General features: G+C 38.3%; 1 protein-coding gene across 1 annotated transcript; it reads right to left on the bottom strand.

Annotated features, from left to right (window-relative positions):
• Positions 1-5056: 5056 nt before the first annotated feature.
• Positions 5057-22944, bottom strand: TXNRD1 (thioredoxin reductase 1). The gene is made up of 12 exons (XM_062491272.1): positions 22884-22944; positions 22649-22768; positions 21719-21861; positions 21475-21590; positions 19877-20102; positions 17710-17802; positions 15909-15985; positions 14128-14284; positions 11943-12050; positions 10500-10595; positions 8235-8369; positions 5057-5119 (listed from the first exon to the last, which is right to left on the bottom strand). The coding sequence occupies exons 1-12, from the start codon at positions 22927-22929 to the stop codon at positions 5057-5059; spliced, it is 1380 nt and encodes a 459-aa protein (XP_062347256.1). The 5' UTR covers positions 22930-22944.
• Between the last annotated feature and the right edge of the window lie 922 nt (positions 22945-23866).

Below are 23866 nucleotides of genomic sequence, written 5' to 3'. Positions count from 1 at the left end.
ATCCCAGTCCTGGGACAAGTTCTGCTCATCAAATGTCCTCCAGAAATAACCCACAATTCCATGGCTGAAGACTCAGGGAGACCACTCACCTCAGTCATGGGCACCTTTCTACCTTCTCTGGGTTGTAGCTGACTCCTTCAAGAAACCACTGCTCCAGGGAAAAGCAAATGCCTCCACAATCAAGATTACCTGTCCAACTTGAGCTAGCAAAAAGAAACCTGGAAAACATAAGCTTTAAAAGTGCAATAAGCAGCTCTTTTGGCATGCCATGTTGGAGTGACCAGTGCAAGTTTAACAGTTTAATGCATGGTTATTTTTAGCAGCTGCAGAGCTAAGGAAGAAATGGTGCTTGCAGAGCCAAGAAAAACATAAATAAGGGTGTTGTGGTCTCTCTGTATCCCCCCTTGCACTGGTGCCATGGTACTGACCTGCTGTGCCCTCTTCCACACACAGCTCCATTGTGGCCCCCCACACCCCAGAGGAAGTTAAAACAAGTCATGAGCTTTTATTTTCAGATATGCTGGTGGAGTTGAGACCCTCAGACTCAACTGCATTGTGCAGTTTCTCTCTCTGCATTTTCCCTCCTTCCATGACATAGCAATCCCAAAGTGTAACCCAGGAGACAATCTGACTGCAAAGACCTTGAGTTGCCCCATTCCACAGTCCATGTGTATGTATATACATGTATATAGATACATGTAATTGTGAAGAAGGTCCAGAGTATGAAAATCTACTCTGGGTGAAACCCAAAAGCAAGTTACCACTTTTGCCCACCTCACATCACAGTGCATGGCATACACACACTTCTCATTGTGGGTGGTCAATTTACACTGACATAAAGAGGAAAAGCAGGCTAAATGTGTTGCCATTTATTTTTGAAAGCAAGTAAAAAGGCAGAGCTCAATTTACTCTGTGCCTAACCTAGGATAAAACCTATTTTCAAGGAAAGAATCACTTGATGAGACAAGTATATACAGAGGAAAGAAGGATCTGCAGATTTGCCACCGTGTGTCCATGTCGGCTCCTGTTGCAGTCTGAAGAAGGGGACGGATACTTCTCTGGGCTCGTGATGGCCAGTGGCAGCAGAGAATGGGCTCACTCAAGGGGTCCAGCCACAGCATGGCCTTCCTGGCAGAAAAGCATCCCTTGTTGGCACCTGATGGTCAGCCAATGTGATGGGGCAGGTCAGGAGTCAGCAGTGGTGCTGAGCAAGGCCAGTCACATAGGTTTGCTAGGGGAAAGGAAAGCCTTCCTTCTCTGTCCTGATATAGACTCTACTTTGTGCCAGCTTATTTCATGATTTTAAGATGCAAAAATGCACTGGGAGAGCTCCCTTACACAAGTCTGTAACTAGGAAGATTTCTAGCTTCTAGAAAAGAGACATACAAAGGACAATTGAATGAAAAAGAAATCATATGTGTAAAGTCAAATCCTGCACAACAGAACATGGCTCAGGAACATTTGCAAATGAAAGGAAAACAAACATCTTCAGATCCCCAGGCTGCCACAAACCCTGCAGCATGGGCTCACCTGAAGGGCAGCCTCTCACTGCAGAGGCCATGCTGCATTTCCCAAGATCCATGGAGTCTTGGGAGCACTCTCAGCCATACGCCCCCACCAAGCCCTCTGCTACCTATCACAGCATATGACCTTCACTGTGCCTATGCCTTTCCACACTGACAACCCTTCCCAGCCTCCCTGATGGATGCCAAAAATCTTGCTCCACTCCCACCTCCCCACCAGCAGCTCCCAAGACACCCTGGAGGCACAAATGGTGGCCTTCATGATGGAAATATTTCAGGAGCATTTTGCCTTTTTGTGCATGAAGAAGGGAGGCCAGAAGTGAGGCAGATCCCCTGGTGTCTTCTTTCTAGGTTTTTTGTTTGTACTTTTCAGGTTTAATTTCTCTCTGGAGGCCAAACAGGCCTTGGCAAGAACAGTCTCACACCATCCCACACCGAGGACAACTGAGCAATCAGAAAAGCTGGTCATCAAAAAGAAAGGGCCTATGAAACTTCACTCTCTGCAGGGCTGACATTTACCACAAACATTTATACCCTATTTTGACCTGAAAGGTGTCTATCAAGTCTTGTGTAGAAGATTCAGCCATCTGGTTCCTTCTGGCACAGCCAGAAACAGGATCAGTAACAGACTTTATGAGTGCCAGGTCATCCCACTCAGCACAGCAAGACACCTACCCTGTCAGGAAATCTCCAGCATCCACAGCATCTCCAGGAGATCCACCTTGTCTGACACAGGTCCTGCCCATCCTGCAGCACTACTGCTCCTGCACTGGGGCTCTGGGCAGGCAGCAGGGCTTGAAGGAGGGAAGGTGGGATGCAAGTTGGAATCCAAGACTTTCAGGACAGTTAGGATTGCTCAGACAACTCACACCAAGGGAAGAGGGATAAAAGGGGGATGAACAGCTGGGGCAGGGGAGCTCAGAAGGAAAAAAAAGGAAATAATGAGAAAATAAAAAATTCTGGGAGCTGTCAGTGAAACTCTATTAAATTCCCTGTTCAAATCTGTGAGATTTCCTGTCAACATTTGTATCTGTGGTATCTGAGGATTCTAACACTCATGTAAGAGCATCCAAAGATGTTAATAACAAATAAATATGAGCAGAACATAAATACTGATTAGCTTAGTAAATTAGCTTAGTGTTTCCAAAGCATGCATCACCCAAAGTATGCTTATTTTGATACAAACAGTGAATACTTAGCTTTGGCATTTAATAAATCCTTATGTGATGATATATTATATACCTCTATCATTGTGCACAAATGACATAAATGCACACCTGAAAATGTCTTCCTTAGGGAGAATTAATAGAAAAAGCCCTACCAAAAAAAAGCCTCACTATTTTAAACTTAAAGTAAAAATAGAAGTAATTAAACCCAACATCTACTGAACTGTAAACAATTAGTGCAGAAACATGCATCATTAATGATGATATGACCCATAAGAGATATGTGTAGGTTCAGCCTTGCAAAGCCAAGCTCATATATATCTTATTCCCTCCAGGAAATGAGGGATCCTGTTCTCCAGGACCTGACTTTCTTACACACTTGCTTGAAAATGCTGCTATTCATGTGCTTAAATGTGAGTAGCTACACTGCCCAACAGCTCAGGAACCTGCACTCCTGGGTTCTCAGAAGTTACATGCAGCTGATGCAAACAGAGAAAGATTTGTTACCTAATTATCTTCTATTTTTAATTACATCCTTCTCAAATGTTTAACATGCAAAACAAATTCACATGAAACAGACCCAAACCCTGTTTATCAGAGAAATTCCATCTGCAAAATGCGGGAGGCAAAGGCAAATCAAGCTGGATTTATCAGGGTGCCCTCTTCTGGCCCTTGAAAAAACAGCCGCCTTGTGTCATCTGGTGTCTGCTTGGAAGAGGCATCAAAAGGAGCATCTGCTTGTGCAAATCGATTTATTTATTAAACTGGCCAGAAAAATATCATCACAGACCATTCTAGATACCATACAAAACATGATTAAAATCCTTCAGTTGTGTATGGATTTCTAAAAATAACTTACAACACTATTTTAGAAATCTCAGTAGAAATATAAGAATTTGTTACCAGGTAGGAATTTAGGCATGAGGCATTCTGCCCACAGGAATCCACCCCCTGCTCACACCACACTACTGAACTCCCAAAAACCATTTAATAAAAGTAATCTGAACCTTCCTGCTAAAAGAGAGGGAAATGCAAAAATAGATCAAAAAACACATTCATTTCCTTAACAAAGAGGCATTTTTGCCATTTCTTGACAAATAAATATGCAGCTTATCCAACACAGGAGGGATGTTCAAGAATTTTGCATTTTAATGGAAACCTCTGCTTTAAAAGTATTGTTTTCTTAATTAAATGTAAAATATAGAACATATAGAACTAAACAGAACTTTTGGACCCTACCTACAATACAGATTTTTCACTACTGGTTTTTGGAGTTTGGCTGAAGGGTTTGTTTGGTTGTGGCTTTTTGAGGGGGTGTTTTTTAGTTGTGTAGGTTTTTTTTTTTATTCTAAGGGCTCACTAATCTCCAGGAAATCTCAACACTTGTGTGTTCAAAGTTGCCTGTTCAAAGTTTAGACCTGAAACAGTGCAGCTAATGACAGCTCACTTGGAAAGAAAGAAACTTACTCAAATTCAATGAAGTTGCACAGAGTTCTTGGAAGTACAATTCATTCAACATTGGGATTCTGTCAGCTCCAAGTCAGATTCATTATAATCACATAAGCTTCAAGAAGAGCTAAGATCATCACATCTGCATTATATGCATGATTTCAGGGAAGAAACACAACAACTTTCTGTATCAAAAGGCCTTAGTAAATTCTTTTCCTTTCTCACTGAGAAGAATGTTTCCACAAATAAGGCTCTCTAAATAAAAAGTCACAACAGAGACAATTTGGAAGGCAAGAAATATGTTATCTTAGGTGGCACAACACTTTTTTTCCAAGGCTATTTTCTTCCTTATGATCAAACAAGTAGAACTTTCCCTCAATAGGCACGTGAGCTGGTAAAGTGCATACTCATAAGGAGACCCTGCACGTGTCATGACTCAGAACACAGGAGCTATTCTATCTGATACAATTACCTGAACTTGGGGGGATTTTTCTGAGTTGGGCAGTTCTTTGTTCTGGAAAGAACTAGAAAGGAATGTTCAGAAAAGAAACTAGAGAGGAATAAAGCCAAACCAAAACAGTTGTTGTCCAGCTGTGCTAGCAGTTTTTCCATCACTGCCTACCAGACAATGCAGGCTTCAGGCTATGACTTCATGAAAGCATTCATTAAATGCCCTGCTAATCACCAACTAGACAGTCAAGATTCCCATTACATTGCTAATTGCCAGCCAGGCACCACAAGTGACCAATTCCCACAGAGCTCTTCTCCTTAGGATCATGGAACGTCCAGGTTAAGCTCTACACATTTCTGCAGGTGTTCAAGGGTGACTTCTCCCAAAACCTTCATTCTGAATTGCAGGAGTCAGACACTGTGATGAAAGTCAGTCTCTGGCAATAGCAAGAATGGGGAAATTTAACCTCAGCATCCACTCGCAATGATGTTTTCACCAGAACGCTTAGTCACAGACAGGGTGGTGAATACCTTGAGACAAAGAAGAAAAGAGACTCTTAGTATGGCTAGTGTTTTTTTCCCCGGAAGATTAATGTGGGCAAGATGCTCAAATCAGCAGCCATTTCTTAAAGTAAGAAAATAATAATGAAAAATCATGCATTTAAAATCCTTGCCATTAAACAGCACACACACATACAAATAACTTTTGTTCTCTTCATTTAGCTTATATTCTTCCTTTTACAGTGGAAAAGAGAGAATTAAGGAAGTCACAGGCTTTATACCACCTCTCGTCTTAATGCTCCTAAGTTTTTACAGTGGGAACAAGCTCAGCAATAATAAACTCCAGTACACCTAATGAATAAGTGTCTTTATGGCTCAAAGAAAACTTCTTTGTTTGGGAGAGTGAAGTTAACTCAAGGCCTGAGCATTTGGAGAGAATTTTGCCTTTGTGCCTTTCTAGACATTATAGAAATGTGGAAGTGATTGCTGATGGAGGTATTATGTCTGGGATCTGTGTCCTCTTGAAAATAGCTATGAAAACACTGAGTAAAACTAGTTTGAAAAATTCCAATCTTTACAGCTTTCAAGTCATACTAAAGAAAATAATATACATATATTATTCCTAAATAATTATTGTAAAATTAACAGATTAAAATTTGGGACGGACAATTCCACAAAAAATCTGTTCAATACTGGTCCTTTACTATGCAAATAAATGCAAGGGTTTGCATACATGTAATATAGAAAGGAAAAACGGAAATCAAAACCACTGCTATCTAAATGCTTCAAAGTTGCAATAATTAGTTGTCATCAAAGCCATCTCTCAGGAAGAATAAACTTAGCACAGAATAAAATACATACACATTTCAGCTATGCAAATAACACTGAAGTATCTGAAGATAATGGGGATCAGAAAGACCTATATTTCTCTAAGTAGAAGCTTTGCTGCATGAAGGCTGCTAGCAGCTCTTAAGAGAACAACATCAATAAATGATAAACCTTTTCCAATTTCTATAAGCATGTAAAGTATAATACACAAATCAGGAAGACAAATGCATGTCTAATATATATGGCAGAAGAACACTGAGTTATCTAAAGTATAGTGCATGTCTTGAAAGAGCAGTTTGAAGACTTTACTTCTGATCCACAGCCTGATAACATTTGGGAGACTTCATTTATTGTTATTTCACTTCAAAAGACCAAGATTAAAAAGCACAGAATTCATCTGCTTTCCTCCTGAGCAGACTGCAAGCTCCAGGTGCGGGAGGAGACCACACTGCACCCAGCTGGAGTTATTTGATAACTGCTGGAAACACATATTTTTGGACAGAATTTGTTGGAAATGCTGGAAAGCCATCATTAGCTACTTGGAAGAATAACCCCAGCTTTCAAAAGATAATTTCTCTTTATCACAGATATCAATAGTAGCCCCCTGAATTTCAGGCAGCACTGTGCAGTTGAGGCTGAGACGTAATCCTCTGTAGGGCTGTGGTCCTACCAGTTCTGTGCTTGCAGTTATTTGGACTTAAACTTGAAAAAAATTCCATTCTGAGCTCCCGTTTCTGCAGAATAAAATGCTGCTCCAAGAAGAGAAGAAAAATCTGGCTCTAATTTGTAAGCAGTGAGAATGGGACCCTAGGTCTTAAAGTTTTCTTCAAGTAGAATTACACCATGTTTCACAGGAGACATGGCAATTAATTAGCATTAGTGCTAGTGAAGAAGTCACCACTTGACCCTGTAACACTGCACCTTTCCTGTTCAAATCTGACTTCATTTTCCTTAACTTTTACCAGGATGTAACAAAAATAACAGTGATATTATCCATCGTTCTATGCATCCAATAGGCTCATTCCTCACAAATCCCAGTTTTCAAGCATTTTTCTAATCAAAGAGTGCCATCTTGCACTTTGATTTTTGTTTACTGCTCAAGAGATTAAATTAAGTAAAAGCATAAAAAACCCTTCTGAAGACTGTCACTAAAAATGATCGCTGTTCCCTGGAGCTTTTGAATAGCTTATTTCTCCTGAGCCAATTTCTTCCTCCCCACTCAAACAAACATGATTATCTGAAATTACCTCCCTGAATTACGTCTAATCATCATTCTATTCAGTTTCGATTTTAGCAGCTCAGATGTCCAGAATAAATTATGACTCCCATCATCTCTTCACACTGCATATGCTAATACCCCACTTGAGTTCACAGGTTTGGATGCCTCCCTCAGAGGTCTCCACAGGGCCCCTGGTAAGAAAAGGACCTGCTACCCCTCTTCAAGGGCCTCCAAGAATGCCATTAGATGGTACTACGAAGACCAGAATCTAGATTGGGGATGCTTTGAAGATGATTCACATTGCTAGCTGTCCATTACATTAATGAAGTTCTTATTACATTATTTTTACAAAACCACCTGGAATATTGAAAACAAGAGAGGGGGATGTCACTTCTGCAGAGCAGCATCCTGGTGCACCCTTGTACTGCTCTACTTCTAACACAATCAGACACTCTGTACGAAGACTTCATAAACAAGCTTTCAGGGATCCTCAGATAATATAAACTGGTCCTAATGCTACTAAAATCAATCTCTGATTTACATCTGGGAGGAGCTGTCCCACACCTGCTAGAGAAAATTGAGCTCTTCATTAAAGAGTAACAGCAAGCTAAAAAGAAGAAGAAATATTGTGTGGCTTCATGAATTGAAGGCCTACAGGATAAAGAAAAGATCTTTAAGAGGAGAGAGTTTAATAGAAAAATTGTCATGTAGATGGTCCCCTTTCCCAGGGCCGGTTTGTAAGCCTATTTTGAGTACACTAATCTAGCTTTGACAATCACTTTAGCAGAAATAGTATTTGAAGCCTTCATAATCTTGAGTGGGATAAAAATGCTATACTCCACAGCAGAGAGAGAAGTGGATTAAGGGAAGCCATAAACTTTTCACAAATGAACACACACACACACACAAAATTAAATATCCCAGACTAAACCTAAGTGTTAGAATTCTAAATTTTAAAACAAGACAATTTCCTTCCTTTCCTCCCCCCTACCTTCCTGCATATTTGGACCTCTTTAACAGAGCTCTGTTATTCAGATTCCAACACTTTACTCCAGAATGCCATGAAAGCTGGGCTTTGAGATGACTTTGTATACAAACCTCTGCACAGACAGGATGAATTCCTACAGTGTTGTCCAGCTGTTCTTTTGTCAACCCACATTTAATAGCAGCTGCAAAACCTTGGGTGACTTCTCCAGCATTTGGACCAAGGATATGGAAACCAATGACTCTTTCCTAAATGCCAAAGATAATCAGATGCAAGCAGTCATGAATTCAGTTCTCTTTTGACAATGTATAAAATTTTCTTATTCAGAGTATATAATTTAATCAGCTCACAAAATGTATCACAAATTAATGTAACCACTAAAATGTGACCACCAAGATACGAGATGGTGTAATTTTGTTCTCTCTCCCTCTCCAAAGACTCAAGCAGGAGCTCAGGAGACAGCTTTCTTACAAAGTTTTGTACAGGAGTACATCAAAAGCATGCCAATTTAACACACCCTATGGTCTGTGCTCAATTACATGTGTCTGAAATTTTATTCAGGTGAGTTATTTCACTCATGCCAACAGAACACCTGCCTAAGTAAAGGTGAGTGCCCTGCATGAAAGTTTTCAGTATGACAGCCTGTGAAAGTTTTTACGCGGTCTGTATCTGCTGAAGAATTTGCAGTGTGATAGATGCTCACAGGACAGGACCAGCCAGACATAGCAAGAAGTCTATTATAACTGAACTGCCAATGACTCTTGTGGCAGTGTTGGTGTTCTGTGGGAGATAATACACTGAGAGACTGGCAAAAAACCCATCCAATTACAAGGAAGGTACTGTTCACACTTTTCCTATCTATCCTGTTCAATTGCAGAACACATCATATTGTGCATATATCCTCAGAAAACACCCAGCAGAACGAGCTCTACTGACCTGACCTGCTTTTCTTAAAGTGAGAAACATGAAAATTTAGTACATGTCAACTGCTGTGGGCTTTAGTGGCCTTCAGGGAATTAATCAGATTTTGGTGAGCATAGCTGTAGCCAGCTGAGTATCAAAAGTTATCTGCTCTTCCTGCTAAATGTCACATTACTGGGTATAGTGGATACTACTGAAAGATTATTCTTTCAGTAAGTCTGAGGACTGAGATTTACCACAGGGTTTATTTAAATGAGAAAAGCTATAACTGGGTAATAAGTAAAATAGAATTATCCTTATTTTCCTTTAAAAATATGGACATATGTCAAAATAAAACCATAGTAATGAAGCCAAGGCAATGAGAGTCTTAAATAGTTACTGAACTATTTTTTTCCAGGGTCATTTTCAACACTACCCCTAGATGTTTAAACACATTTCAAATTTTCAGAACAAGAAGTGAAAATAAATTAATGAAACACTTTAAATCACCATTAAAACTGCATTTTCTTAAGTAACGTTGGATTAGAGCATAGCCAAAGGTTCTAAAATACCTTCCACACTACTGCAAACTCCTCCAGAAAGAGGAGATGGACAAAACCTGACAGGTCTGCAAATTTTACAAAATGGTGACATGATACATAGAAAGACTGCAGGAAGATAAATCAGTATCTAAGAAAAATGAATATAGGTAAAGTTTTGGTTTTTTCTTATAGGACAGACACCTCTGCCATCATCTTAACAGGAATACATTTTAATAGAATATTATGCTTCATAATAATTCATATTATTAAAATCCACTGCATTTTATTGAACAGATGATGATCATTCTGAGATGGGCAGGGCACACCAATTCTTCTAACCAATTACTAGTTCTGCTTTTGCTTCAGCAGGTACTGTACATTTCCATGGTCAGGAAATTTGATCCTAGTCCAAGGATAATCCTGGCATTATCACCCTAAATGGGATTTGTGCAGGCAAGATACATTATCCTGTTAGAACAAGCTCGAGAGTTTTACGAACACTTGTGAGTTTGGAGAGGTTATAAGTTGTGATGGTTTCCAAGAGACTTCCATTTCAGAGAGAAGAGTGTCCCAGAAAAGAATGTTCACATTTGGGGAGGAGGGAATAAACCAATAAAACTCCAAACCATTTTTACACGCATTGATTTGCTTGCTTCTCGGAGTTATTGAAGAGCCTTAAATGTCTCTACTTCTTATTTTACATATATGGAAGAAATACCATATACAAACAGCAATGGCAGAATTTTGTATTTTATGGGGAGTTGGTTTTGTATACACAGAAGTGGGCATCACTATAAATATTTATTACACTTCAAAAGGTAGGCAAATTTAAATTCATTTTAATTTGTTAAAAATAACCTATTTATAGCTCTTGTATCACCAACAGTTACTGTGATAAACGTATAAATATTGTATTCCCTGGAAAGATGCACTTACATTATCTTGTATATTGCAAATTATCTTTGCATAGCATTTGTTGTTATCTCTGGATGGCACAGTCCACTCCAGTGGCCAGAAATTACTATGGTACACCTGGAAATAAAACACAGGTTAAAAAAGAGTTGCATCATTTCCAAGCAGAGAGCATGATCTTCCAAAAGCTGCCTGATTATTCCAAATAATGAACTAGCTACACAGCATTTAGAACATCTGAAATCATGATGGTACTTTTTTCCCTTAATGAATGCCAAAGACAGAAGTCTCTACAAAAGCACTAGTGTCATCCAATAATTAGAAAAGGAGAAGCCATAAGAATATTAGACTCTCAAGACACAGTTCACCATGCTTTAATTAAATTACAAAATCACAAATGACTCAATAATCTTACTGAGGCTTGCAAAAAACAAAAGCCAATAAAGTGACAAAGTAAAGAGGTCCAAATACACTAAATGAGGATTTAGCCAGAACACAAATGCTTCTAGGTGCACATTTTAAAAAATAAAATGCTTTGAAAAGCAAAAGCACATTTTCCAGAATAAAGGGTCCAGTGTTCCACATGTAACATCAAGAATTTCACTCAATAACAAAAATTTGACTGGGTATATACAAACTTTGTGGGCAGAAAAGCATTTAAGCCTTTTTCCTGTGGTCAGGTTAACAGTATTTTGCACACTGCCATTTTGAGCTGTATTTACTTATTTTTCTCCACAGTCCAAATGAGAAAATGTCAGCTAAGAGAGGGGACAAGTTCTCAACTTCATGTACTACCCCTTAACTGCTTATTTCTCTAAATAATGCTCCTCGGGTGATATTTGCAGGACATTAAAGTTCAGTTTATTGTGAGATTTCCTCCCCTCATGATTTCTCTAGTGTGGTCAGTACGGCACTTTGGAAGAACAGCCTCGGGCACTAAGTGCTTTTATTTGTCTAATTTCATTCCTGACCAGCAATTGCAGGAAATGAAAAGGGATTACTCATGTGAGTAAAATCAAGCACATACCTCTTTGTACAGTCAAAGTAAACAGGAAAAAAATGAGCAGAACATTTGGCTTTATAAAGTAAAAATCTCTATGGTAAGGAATTTGCCATGCTTTAGGTACAAAAGCTCCACTTTGCCATTAAAACCAGTGTATTGCTTGCAGCACATACCCAGCTTAAATTTATCCTAAAGTATTTGCAGAAACAAAGAAACCCTTTTTCAACCAAATATTCCACCTTTAAACCCCTCTTTGCCAAAAATAGAACATATCTGCAACTGGAGCTATTGGAATTGAGGATTATTTTTATAACATGTCTAGGAACAGCCAAGGAAGACAAAATATGTACCTAGTCACCTCCTGCCCTTACATCAGAGCACAAAATGGTGTTTTAATTGACTCTTAACATTATTTCAAAATATAAATTGGAAAACTAAAACCCAGATAAAATTAAGGCATTTACCTCAATGTTTTCCCAGCCAAACTTCTCCACTGCAGTCTCTTCAGAGTACCCACAGGCTCCATACTCCAAAGGAGTAAATACAGTAGTTGGAACATTCACATAGTCACACTGTATGGCATTCAAAACAAAACAGAAAACCCACATAACATCAGTAATAAAACTAGCATACAGCAGTCTGAAACACAGCAAGAAAAGCTTGATTATTCACAATTCTGAAAGCCCTTTTGTTTTTTTAAATTATCTTAAATTAAGGTACAGTTTTGTGTTTGTCCATTCCAGAGGTGCTAATTGGAGCAAGAACAAAAAGACAGTTTAAAGCCACACTAACATTAGTACACATTGATTAAATGGAAAAGGCAATTCAGTGCCCCATTTTAAAAATGTAGCAGATCAAAGGTCAAACTGGAGATAAAAAGTAGCTTGTTCAACCACTTCTAGAAAGCATGCTGTTTTTAGCTGGGGATGCTGCAAGGGCACCACTACCATCCAAAACTCATTTTCCATCAGCTGTGGCCTAGCACTGCCAAAGAACCAATGACATGAAGTACAGCCATTTGGGGGAACAGTGAAAACTTGTCACTTCTCCCAGCTTTGTATCATCTCCAAACTTTCTGAGGGTGCACTTGTTCTCGGCATCCAGATCCAATAATTTAGATGTTAAACAGCACTGGATCCAAGTACAAGCCTGTGGCACACCACCAGTGACTGGCCTTCAGCTGGTCTCTGGAATGCTGGTCACAGCCCTTTTAGTTTGTCTGTTCAGCCAGTTTTCAACCCCACCTCACTGCCCAACCTGCAATTCATCTACTTGTCCATGGCAATGTTATGGAGACAGTGTTGAAAGCCTTTACTAGACTCAAAATAAACAAACATCCACTACTCTTCCCATATCCACCATATGAGTCATTTTGCAATAGCAGACTAACAGGCTGGTCAGCTCTATTTCATTTCTAGCAATTTTATTTTCTAATTAATTTCCTTTGTCACTAGGGATCAACTAAGACGCTGATTACTGTTCTTACCCCACCTATCCATAACACCTCATTGTGTTTCAATCACCTTGTCCAGATTTGTTACAAAGGCAGTGTAAGCCACGCTCCCATTTTTTTAAAGCAGTTACTCATTTATTGGATTCAATGAGTAAGAATGCTTCCTTTGGCAGCGTAACAATTTTTGTACCTTGAGAGACTTATCTGGCACAAAACGTAAATTAAGACCTATCCATAGCATTGCAGCAATAAAAATTTTGGCTTCTGCTACAGTTTCTTAAACTTTGCCTGGCTAATTCAATGACATTATGCCCACTGATTCAGAATTCTGCGAGTTCCAATACCTGCCAACATAAAACAAACAACTCAATCAAGCTCTAAATCTGGCTGATAGTTCAACTTGCTATGAATACAGCAGGCTCTGAAAGGGAGAAACCTTTATGGTCATGCCATATGGTTATAAAGGTGAGACAAGCACCCATATCAGTGTAACAGTTCTTTAAAGGTACTCTCCTTTTCTTATGGCTTAAACAGAAGGTGTAAATGAGTACCCATGTTACTCCCATTTGAACAACCATAACCTGGCTGAAACCTAGAACTGCACTAGTATGAAACATAAACACTGAATCCACTAATTCAACTACACAGGTATAAACATGCGCTGAGTTATTGGTACAGCTGATCTTCCTTTGTGCCCATATTCAACTACAATTAGGACTGTGCTGTACATTGAAAACATACAGATGAGAAGTGAAAAAAATAGTGAAAATAGCATTGAAAATTAAGGTCACAAACTCCTATTACACTCTATTTAGTGACTGTAGGTAGGTTTAGTAAACTGCCTTTGAATTGGTGTTAAAGCACTTAACAGGGTGGGAAAGATTGCTGACTTTTAGGGAAGGCAGTAGAATTAAAAAGTTAAATGATCTCTATTAATTTCATTATCATTATACTCTGAGAGAAAACTAAACCCTCTTAATAGGAAAAAAAGGACTAATGCTTAATCCATAAGGTATTAATATCATCCTACACAATTAGCTGAACGCATCTGCAATAATAACTTTGCCAGGGGAAAATTAAAATGATCATCAAAGCTAATCCTTAAAATTCTGCTGGGTTTTCCATAAGCAAGCAGACTTGCACTCTGCACTTAGAAGCAGAGCAGTGACAGTATTTTGTGGCAACTGGTTCCTTACCTTAGTGGTTGCCCCAGCATAAAGCCTCTGAACTAACAGCCTTCCTGCCTGGATTGCCACTGGTGTGAGCTCCAGCTTGTCCTGCAGGATATCTCCAATAGCATAGACATATGGCACGTTTGTCTGCTCCTCATCATTGACAGGAATTTTTCCTGTTCTGCAATTGGAATTAACAAGAAAAACATCAAACTGTTCAGCTGTGAAGGCTGGAGGTGTTAATAACCTTGCAAGCCCCTTAGCTTTAAGAGGAAGACTTTTATGTGAAGCATGAAGGAAAGAATTCATATTCATAACCTTACAGTCTTCAACAGGAGTATAAAGTAGGGAAAATTTGACCAAAACTACAGGAATTCACATGCTAGATAAAGAGGTAGTTTGAGAAGCTGCAATTTATCTCCTGAAACACTGAGGTGAAGCATAAACCTCTTCCTGAAACACCCTCTACCACCAGCTGAGCTGTGTACTGGCAACTTTGAGGAATGACAGGAAGGAAAATTTCCCCCGCTCCATTTGTAGGACAAAGCAATTTTTCCACTACTGAAACTTCAGTCCAGTGGCTGAAGATGTTTAAAGAAACTTATCCTTCAAGCTCCTACACAGAGACAGGTCAAGCTGTTACACACCCTACCTAAGGGACAGCCAGCAAGCTTTTTAGCTGTAAGTGCACTGAGCTAATGGAAGTTTTTAATTTTTAATATTTCCTACTTCATCAATAAATGAGATAGTGCAGTAATCACCATGGGAAACACACGTAACAGGGAAACCTAATCAGACACAGAAATAGCCACGCAGTTACTTGAGAGATCAGTGGCAATTCCCATATTAAAAATCCAAATTCCTCAATTTTGCACTTGTTAAAAATTATACAGTTTATGCTAATAACTTCATAGTTCATTCTATTAAGCTAGTAATAGGTGTCCTGACATCAAAAAGATGTGCAATGTTCTACAAGCTAACATGGGCGTGCCAATTTTGAGAGGACCAAAATTTCCACTTATTTGGAATATCCCAATTATTCCCATTTCAATGATGTTGACAACATCAGTTACTGCATTCATATATAAAACCTTTGCACTGGTCAAGGTCATAGTCCCTTGTCTCTTCTTCAATGCAAAGATCTCAGGATCCACATGCCTGCAAGATGTTTTAGTTACCAATATTCAAAATGTTACTGATAGCTCCACTCCCTGGTGCAACAGCCTCACTACATTAAACATCAAACACTCTTCTACAGAAGACACAATTGTACCCAAGGGTTGCTTCAAAGCAAGAAATAAAACCCTCCAAAACCTAAAACACATGAAGAATTTCACCTGGGAGTTTAAGGAATGCTACTTGAACTTTATCTCTCAAAATAATATATAGTAGCATTTAAATTAAAATATGAACAAAACTCACTGCCCTAAAAACCTGTATGAGCAAACAAATTTTTGCTCCAAGAGTTGATAAAAACAAGGAGATGAGAAAAAGAGAGTACAAGGAATAACTGACAGATCTTAGAAAACCCTGTAACTGGAAGAAGCTAAAATAGACCTGTAAATCTAGAAAAAAAATGAAACAGACACTTTTTTCTCCCAGGAATTAGAAATTGGCATTTCAGCAACAAAAAAGCAAATGTAGCAGTACTATGGTACTTATCTGCTACATGGTCTCCCATTCAAGTGTACACAAACAGGGAACAAACTTTTCCTCAAAGTTTTTGGATGACTCTGCACCACTACCATTGTAACAGTACATGACACAAGTTCAGCAGTGAGTGGCACACAGACATCTGTCCTTACTTTTCATTGATGTTCACTCCCACTTTGTCCAAACCAATTTTTCTTGTGCATGGATCTCGTCCAATTGCCAGCAACACCTGCAGAAGAGCAACGCATGTGATTAATTTTTAAAGCCTCAAAAGTGCATTTTCCTTTGGCTATTATCTTAAATATATACTAGAGGTTAGTATCTAAGTATCTAAAGTATCTATATAATCACAGTAAGGCAAATATATTTGTTACCCATTTTATATTCATAGAGTTTAAGACAAGTCACATTACCACCATCACCTAACAATACCAGGTTTTAATGCTAAGATAAAAAACAGGCAAATAGCTTTATGTAGAATAATACCCCATGAATATTCTAAACCAATCAGTTAGGAACAGATGCTTCATTTCCTTGCAGTTTTACACCAAGGTATTATCCCATATCCTTACCATAGCAGGTGACATCATAATACTTCATAAGGAAAGAAACTCAGATGTTTAAGCAAATAAAAATATCATAAAATAGCATTTTTAATGTGAAAATATAATTTATTTATATAGGCTCTCAGCCAAGTCACTGTCAAAGAATACTATATTTTAATATTATTTGTTTGAACTTTTGTTCCGACCAGGCCAAATTCTTACCCATCTTATCAACTCTGCTATTGTAACAAATCAAGTTCCAACTTTTGCTATCAGAAGGAAAATTGCTATGTGCTTTGTAGTCTTGGAAAACTGCCCAGATAACTATATAATGCTTCTCATATTACAACTAAGAACTGTCCTGAAGGAATCCCAAAATCTCCTTCAAGTCTTACAGATGATCAAACACACCACATCTTCTGAGCTGAAGGTCTTAAAATGCAGCAGATACAGTTCACAACTTCAATGAGGAGTGACAGCACTTCAGTGAAGATGTAGCAAAAAGAAACCAAAAGTTTCCTTAATGAAGGGATGGTATAGATCTCCTGGCTAAAATCTTTCACTATTAGGAACTAGAAAAGCCCCCAGTACTACAACTTCGTGCAACAGCTCTGCTGCCATTAACTTTCTCACAGTGTTGGCTCCCAGATGCACTGAGGTGTGTCCTTGTTAGGGGATGACTGATGCACTGTACAGGTAAATGAGGTCACTGGCACACAGAATTTGCAGTCTGAAGTCCCAGGCTGCAAAGGCCTGTCTTTATGCGTTCTGTGTGCTTCCATATACTCAGTTCACAATTTTTTTTTCTCCTTTCAGCATCAAGGCCTATGAAAATGAGTGGAGTGAGGTGTGATGGAAACAGTCAATCAAACAAGATGTTTAATTTAAACATCTGCACACTTTAATTATACTGTTTTAAGCGTGTAATGAAGTTTCCTGACTGACTTGCCACAGGGCATTAGCTGCGTTTGTGAAGATGTGTCAACAACAGGCCTTAAGATGACAGGTCACCCATTTGTTTAACTCCTGCACAGATCATTGTTTTGAGCTAACTACAAAACATGCCTTAATTACTGTGAAAGCTATTAAAAATCATTACTTATCATTTATTACAAATATCCCACTGGGAAAAAATCCTGCAACTGATTCCATAGGACCAACCTCATGTACACCCCTAATCTAAGAAACAGGTTTCAAAAGCATGCAAGCTGATTTGTCAAGGCAAAATAACAATTGACTTTGGGACTTTTATTTGCAGATTAATTACCTGCTGATTGTGTGCAATTAGCATATTGTAATTACTAAAATAATTCTTAAAAATTTAAAGTGTGGATAAAAACACCCCACAAAATATCAACATTTAATGGAAGGTTATTTCACATTCCTCATGCATATAGACAGGACTCACAGTATTGTATTCTCCTTCAATTACTTGATCCCCTGTTGTGGACTTGGCTGTAACTTTCAGTATCCCAGGAGTTCCTTCCTCCACCCGCTGGACCTACAACATTTTGGAGGTTGGATGAGGTAAAAAAGAAAAAAAGTTTCAAATAAAAATATACAAATGTACATTCTTCCCACCACATATCATTGAGAGAGTTTTAACCATGACCTAAAATTAGGCACTTACTCTAAAGGTTCTTTAAATTTCTACTTGCATATTTTAATGTGTGTTTTAATGTCCTTTCATTTATTCTTATGACTAATGCAACAAAACCTCATTTCTGTTTATAAAAGAGGACTGATGGTTCAATTCTTGTCCAAGCCCGTCAGATGACCTGTTGCATTCACTGGGGACAGAGAAAGTGAGTAGGAAGGAAACTCTTACAAGACCTGGAAACACCATCAGACATTTTTCTCCAAGTGCTGCCATCATTCCCTCCATCCATGGGAAGCCACTGTCATAGAAAGCCCTCAGCAGTACATACAAGAGACATGTAAGAGTACAACACTTAACATAATCTGGGAAATTTTAGTGTTCATGCCGCAGATGAAAAGGTACTTTTCAACAACACCCTTGTTCCTACTTCATGTTCAATATTTAGAGGCAGAACAAGCAAAGTTTCTGATGAAGTTTTTATTCCTTTTTTTTTTTTTAATTTCAAAAAGTCAACTGTGCCACCCTACCAACCTTAAAGGATCACTGTGCTAAACTGCTTCTGTTCAAAGCAGCATTATTTATAATAATTCATCTTCTGCCTTCAAAATTCCCAACAAAAGGTTTTAATAAGCACAGCATGCATAACTTCAAATACAATGTCTGAAAGAGATGAGAAAACCTGCTGAAAACCTATCCAGCAACTTCAGCTGAAGGATATTCTCAATCAGAAACAGGGACCAAATATCTTATACCAATTTAAATTGAAGACATAGTGAAGGGACAGGGTAAAACACACAGAGGGCACTGTGATGATGAACTGCTCATCACAGCCTGCATCTGGAGGAGCCTACTTGCCATTTAGTTAAAATGATCTGCTTCTAAAAACAGCTTCCTTCTTACTCATTCCCCATTAGAGCTTACAAAAAGCTACAAAACTAGATAATCATCCCTGCTTTTCATACAGAATGGGATTTAGGCAACAAAAACCTGCATAAAAACTAAGCTCCTGGAAACATCACTTTTCACTTCTCACAGCAACTCTCATTCTGTGACAGAGGCTCAGAACTAGAGTAAGAACTGGCAAGAGCATTTTTAAAGCTGCTCTTGATACTGCTAAGAGTGGAAATGAGCAGCCTTCACTGAATTTAATGTTTGAATCCTCCAAGTGTTTAACTCAGTAACATGCTGATTTAACACCAAATTGAAATTGCTTAATACATGATTGGCTATTTCAAAATAATTAAGAACTAATATGAAAAAAACATAAAGAAAAATACTGTTAGCACCCTCTGAGGTGTTTGATAGGGCAATTTTGCATCAGAAAAAGCTCCAGAACTTCTAATCTGGTTGAAATTAAACCTAAATTTGCCTATAAACATGCCTATATATGTAAGTAGCTGCATGAGTACTCTTACTGAACTCAATATAAATTAAGCAAGTATTTAAGAACTCTGCCAAGTAAACAATACAAATGGATAGTTCTAAAGCCCATTTACTTTTCTGGATAATCCATTAATCCTCAGCATAGAAACAGTATTTGCTGGCTGACAGTTTGAGAACTGGTAATGAAAAATGTGACTGTCTGTGATGCACTGGACTCTGATCTTACATAAAATTAGGTATCTGCTTAATTATGAGCCTGAAAGAAGTTTCACAGTTTTCAGGATTGAACTGCTGAATTTAAGTATATGCAACATTTGCAGAACAGGATGAGCAGGTATATCAACTCAGGTAACCCAACTAATTCTGATAAAAACAATGAACTTTATAACCTCCCAGAATTTTAATACGGAGATTAAATGATACCTTTCAATCAATTAAGTTTCATGGAGTCAATTTAAAACAAAAATTAATTCATTCTATATCACAGCAGATACTATAATGCAAGTTCAACTTTTGTATTAATTAAAATAATTTACTTCTTAAAACATTATGATAGGTATATCCCAATCAACTGCAGTCACTTTGAGCCTACCTTGATTGGCACAAACTGCCTGATAAAGTTGACTCCATGTTCTTCCATATATTCGCCAATTCTGTTTGCCATGTCCTGGTCAAATCCTCTTAAGAGAATGGATCTCACCATTACAGTAACATCTAATCCAAGGCCTGCAAGAACTCCTGCACATTCCAAGGCAACATAGGAAGCTCCAACCACCAGGGTTTTCCCTGGACAGTAAGGCAGAGAGAAAAGGTCATCGCTGGGGGAGAAAAAAAAAAAGGAGGAAAAAAAGGAAATTAGAGGCATTCATAAAAATGTACTGTGCTTTATATTTATCTAAACTTTTTCTATAAGAATAGAACTTTATTCCTTTTCCTGCTCACAAAAAAAAAAGCCTGCTTAATTTTTTGGAAGTCCACCTGGAATACAGAATTGGTGTATAACAGATGAAAAAGTCATATTTAGGAATACACATACCAAAAACAAGGAGTATGAAAATTCTGAATCACCACTAAAATATGGAAAGTTTTTAAAGAGAAATTGAGGACAAATTGTTGAAAAGGGTAGGTGTTCACTTTCCCTCTGAATCTTGCTGTAAATATTTTGCTGCAAACTTTAGCTCCTGAGAACTAAAAGAGGAAGGGGTTCAGCTTTAAGATAATACCATCATCACTTTGAAGATTTATCCTTTTGCTAAAGCATTATACACAGTGCCAGATATACACAGACAACAAACCACAGTAACAGGCAAAGACAGAAGTATGAAATTATGGAAAACATGTTCCTTTCCCTGCTTTTCATTTCTTTCAACTGTTTCATCAAGATATATCAGTTCTACTACACTTTGAACCTAGGCCATAAAACCAGGGCTTCTCCACAAAGCCAGGACTCATGGAGGCACCACGCTTACTCAGCAGACACTAGCCACTTCTGGCAGTACAATTCTCTGAAGATTTAAAACTAAAATAAATGTCCTTTTTTTCAGGGTAATAGAATAAAATGTGATTGTGCAATTAAAGGTCATAGCATAGCTCCTATACCCCAAGGAACTCAGTAAAGATTACACAGACAGCTTCAATCTTATAGTCTTTATCTCTGGGACTCCTGACTCCTCCACCTTGAAGCTATTTTAAAACACCACTTTACAGGCTGTATTATCTGTTATCTTTAATTTCATTACTACTTATTCAAAGGGAAACATACCACATGGTGTTTTGGTTTCAGAGGAATTGTGCCAGTTATTTATTCCATTGCTATAGGCTTGCCAGCCTGTAATTCCAACCTCTGTTTTGACAACAAGTAACTCAAAATTTACTCGGATATGAAAACATATTTTATCTTCATATAACATTTTTGCTTGGCATTAGCAATTAGCCAGACACTCAAAATCAGTTTTCCCAAAAGTTGAATTACCTTCACTGAGTAGCTGGGAAAAAAGTTGTGCTGAGTTTCAAAACTGCCCCAATGCATGAAGACAGATTTCTACCAATTTGATAGCATCAGCAGCTACGCTAGTCCCACTTTCCTCAATATCTGCATACAGACTTTTCTTCCAAGCAGACTGTGCTCCTCAGTATGGGGAAGCACAAGGAATTTACAAGGAATGATTTTGTATTCCTCCCTATTTTTACCTGCTAATGCAATATTCCTTGTCTCCAGGTATACCCAGGTAGCGTGGTCGTTCACCAGTGGCAATGATAAATCTCTCAGCCGTGTACAGCTTCTCAATTCCTTTTTTGTTTGTTGCCTGCATACAGAGTATTAGTGCAAAGTGAGTTTTTTACAGTCCCACCACAGGAAAAATAATTCTATTTGAAAAGCATCTCTATTCAGACAGCACTACAGGAAGACACAGCAACAATGGCTATGGAGTACCTTAATTGTGTGTGGCCCAACAAATTCTCCATATGCATTCTCATACGTGACCTTCGAGTCTCTCAGTGCAACCCGATAGCCCCAGTTCAGTGATCCAATGTAATTCTGAACAGATTCTGTCATGGTCATCCAGTTGTGTTTGACTGCCAGAAACAAAACAGGAAGGTTCATCTTTTAGTCTGAGTTTTTCTTTTCCCACAGCAAAATTTCTATTCTCAAACAGGTTCTTTCATGATCCAGTCTTACTGGGTTTGTCCTACTCCTGTTTTATTTCAGGGTAAATCTACTGAAATTCAAAGAATCACATCAGCACAGATAACATGAGAGGTCACAGTGCAATAAGTATGACTTAAAACATTGACAATTAAGATTTACTGAATTATTCACAGTTTTATATTGGCAGATATATATTGACAGCTGTGAGCAGGCGACATTGCTCAACAAATGAAGACAATGAATGTCTGAAAGGTGCCTCTGCATGCTTACAAATGCAGCCTAAATAAATCATAATCCTATAACCATGCATATCAGAGATAATAAAATCTGTCTTCTTACATAGCAGTGACAGACACTTAGGGGAAAGCAATCCTTGCTTGTAACTATAAGTTTCTGTCAGGCAACATTCTGGGGTATTCCCTTAGATGTTGTAGCACATTCAGAAATGGAGCAATACCTTATTGCTTTTATTCACACAAGAATCTCATCAATTACTAACAGGATCAGAAGCTACTAACAAACAGACAAAACACGGAGGCAATAAGCCCCACGGCTTTAGATTTGAAAAGTGCTTCCATTTATGTGTAATCTCTCTAAAGTTGCCTCACATTCTCAAAGCCAGCACATGCTGCAGTGCAACAAGCACCTGATTATGAGAACCACCTCAGGATTTTCAGTGCAAATGACAAAATTGAAAAAAGTGTCCTTCTTTACCTTCTTCTGTAAAATGCCACCCAAATTTGCGTGAATCTTGCAAGGCTTGTCCCAGTAAAGCTGCCTGGTGCATCAATTTCTTAGGTATACAGCCCACATTCACACATGTTCCTCCAAGACCTGAGAAAAAGTTAGAGAATATGGTTTCCACATCACTATGGCAATTTCAAACATGAGAATCAGAGTCTCTGAGCCAAGCTCCTTTATAACAGGATTGCAATGAAGAGAAATTTACCCCACGAGCTTCCCTGAGGTGTAGGTGTGACAAAGTCCAGCACCATCACTTTCTTTCCATATTTGGCAGCCTCCTGCAAAACAAATTAAATAAGACACATATCTAAATATTAGAGGTTAAATTTGGAGTAGATGATAACATCATGCATTGCTGAAAAGCTTTGTGACTTTTAATTAAATAATAATCAATGATTTGCAAGGGAACAGAGAGTCATTTATCTTCTGAATTCATCTGTGCATTCGGTAGGAAAAATGAGATGAAAGGAAAAAAAAAGGCATGCATCCTGTTACAAAACAGCATGGCACCAGCTGATACACAGGAGACTCTGTGAGTCCAACCTCCTCTTCACTCCTCCATCCTGTCACATTGTTCAGACTATTTCCCAACATGCCCATTTACTTTTAACCTACTTAAATTCCTAATTAATCCAGCTTTCCCTTCAAACATGGTTTCTCCAGCATTTGTTTGAAAACACATGAGAAAATGACATCATCAGTCACCTGGCCAAGCATGACAACCTTAATGACTCTATGATTCTGTATTTCCCCTAAGAAGTTTCATTAGCAAATTTACAATTAATGCCTGTAAATTATACTGAGAACTATATACTAATTTCATTGTTCCCTTTGTGTTTTTTTAAGAAAAAGGTAAAACCCTATAGCAGCAACTATTGCCATGGAAAAAACACTTAGGCAAGTACTAGGCAGCTGAGAATCAGAAGTGACAGATTCCTCCCATGAGATGAAGAAAAATAATTTTGCTACTTGGAGTAGCCACAACTATGCTGGCATCATACGATGAGTTCTTAGACATGTAAGCAGTAACAACTGTAGGAACAGGATATTACTCTAAGGCCTTGGGTTTGGTTTAGGAGGAGCTGGACAGCTTTCAGCATTCTGTTACCAGTAATACTTGTTAATCCAAATACTTGACAATCAGAATTTCAATTTTAAATGTATCTTATTTCATGCAAAATGCAAATC

This window comes from Cinclus cinclus, chromosome 4, assembly GCF_963662255.1.
Source record: "Cinclus cinclus chromosome 4, bCinCin1.1, whole genome shotgun sequence".
Taxonomy (NCBI): domain Eukaryota; kingdom Metazoa; phylum Chordata; class Aves; order Passeriformes; family Cinclidae; genus Cinclus; species Cinclus cinclus.
Note: the sequence above shows the minus strand (reverse complement) of the source record. Positions and strands in the feature narration are given on the sequence as shown.

Bases quoted from the DNA above. Each gene is read 5' to 3' on its own strand.
- TXNRD1 (XM_062491272.1), bottom strand. From the start codon at position 22,929: ATGGTGCTGGACTTTGTCACACCTACACCTCAGGGAAGCTCGTGGG. The intron at 21,591-21,718 runs GTACTCCATAGC...CTCTGTATGCAG, and splicing joins TTGGGCCACACACAATTAAG to GCAACAAACAAAAAAGGAAT. The intron at 20,103-21,474 runs GTAAAAATAGGG...TTTCTCCCCCAG, and splicing joins AAGGAATATTGCATTAGCAG to CGATGACCTTTTCTCTCTGC.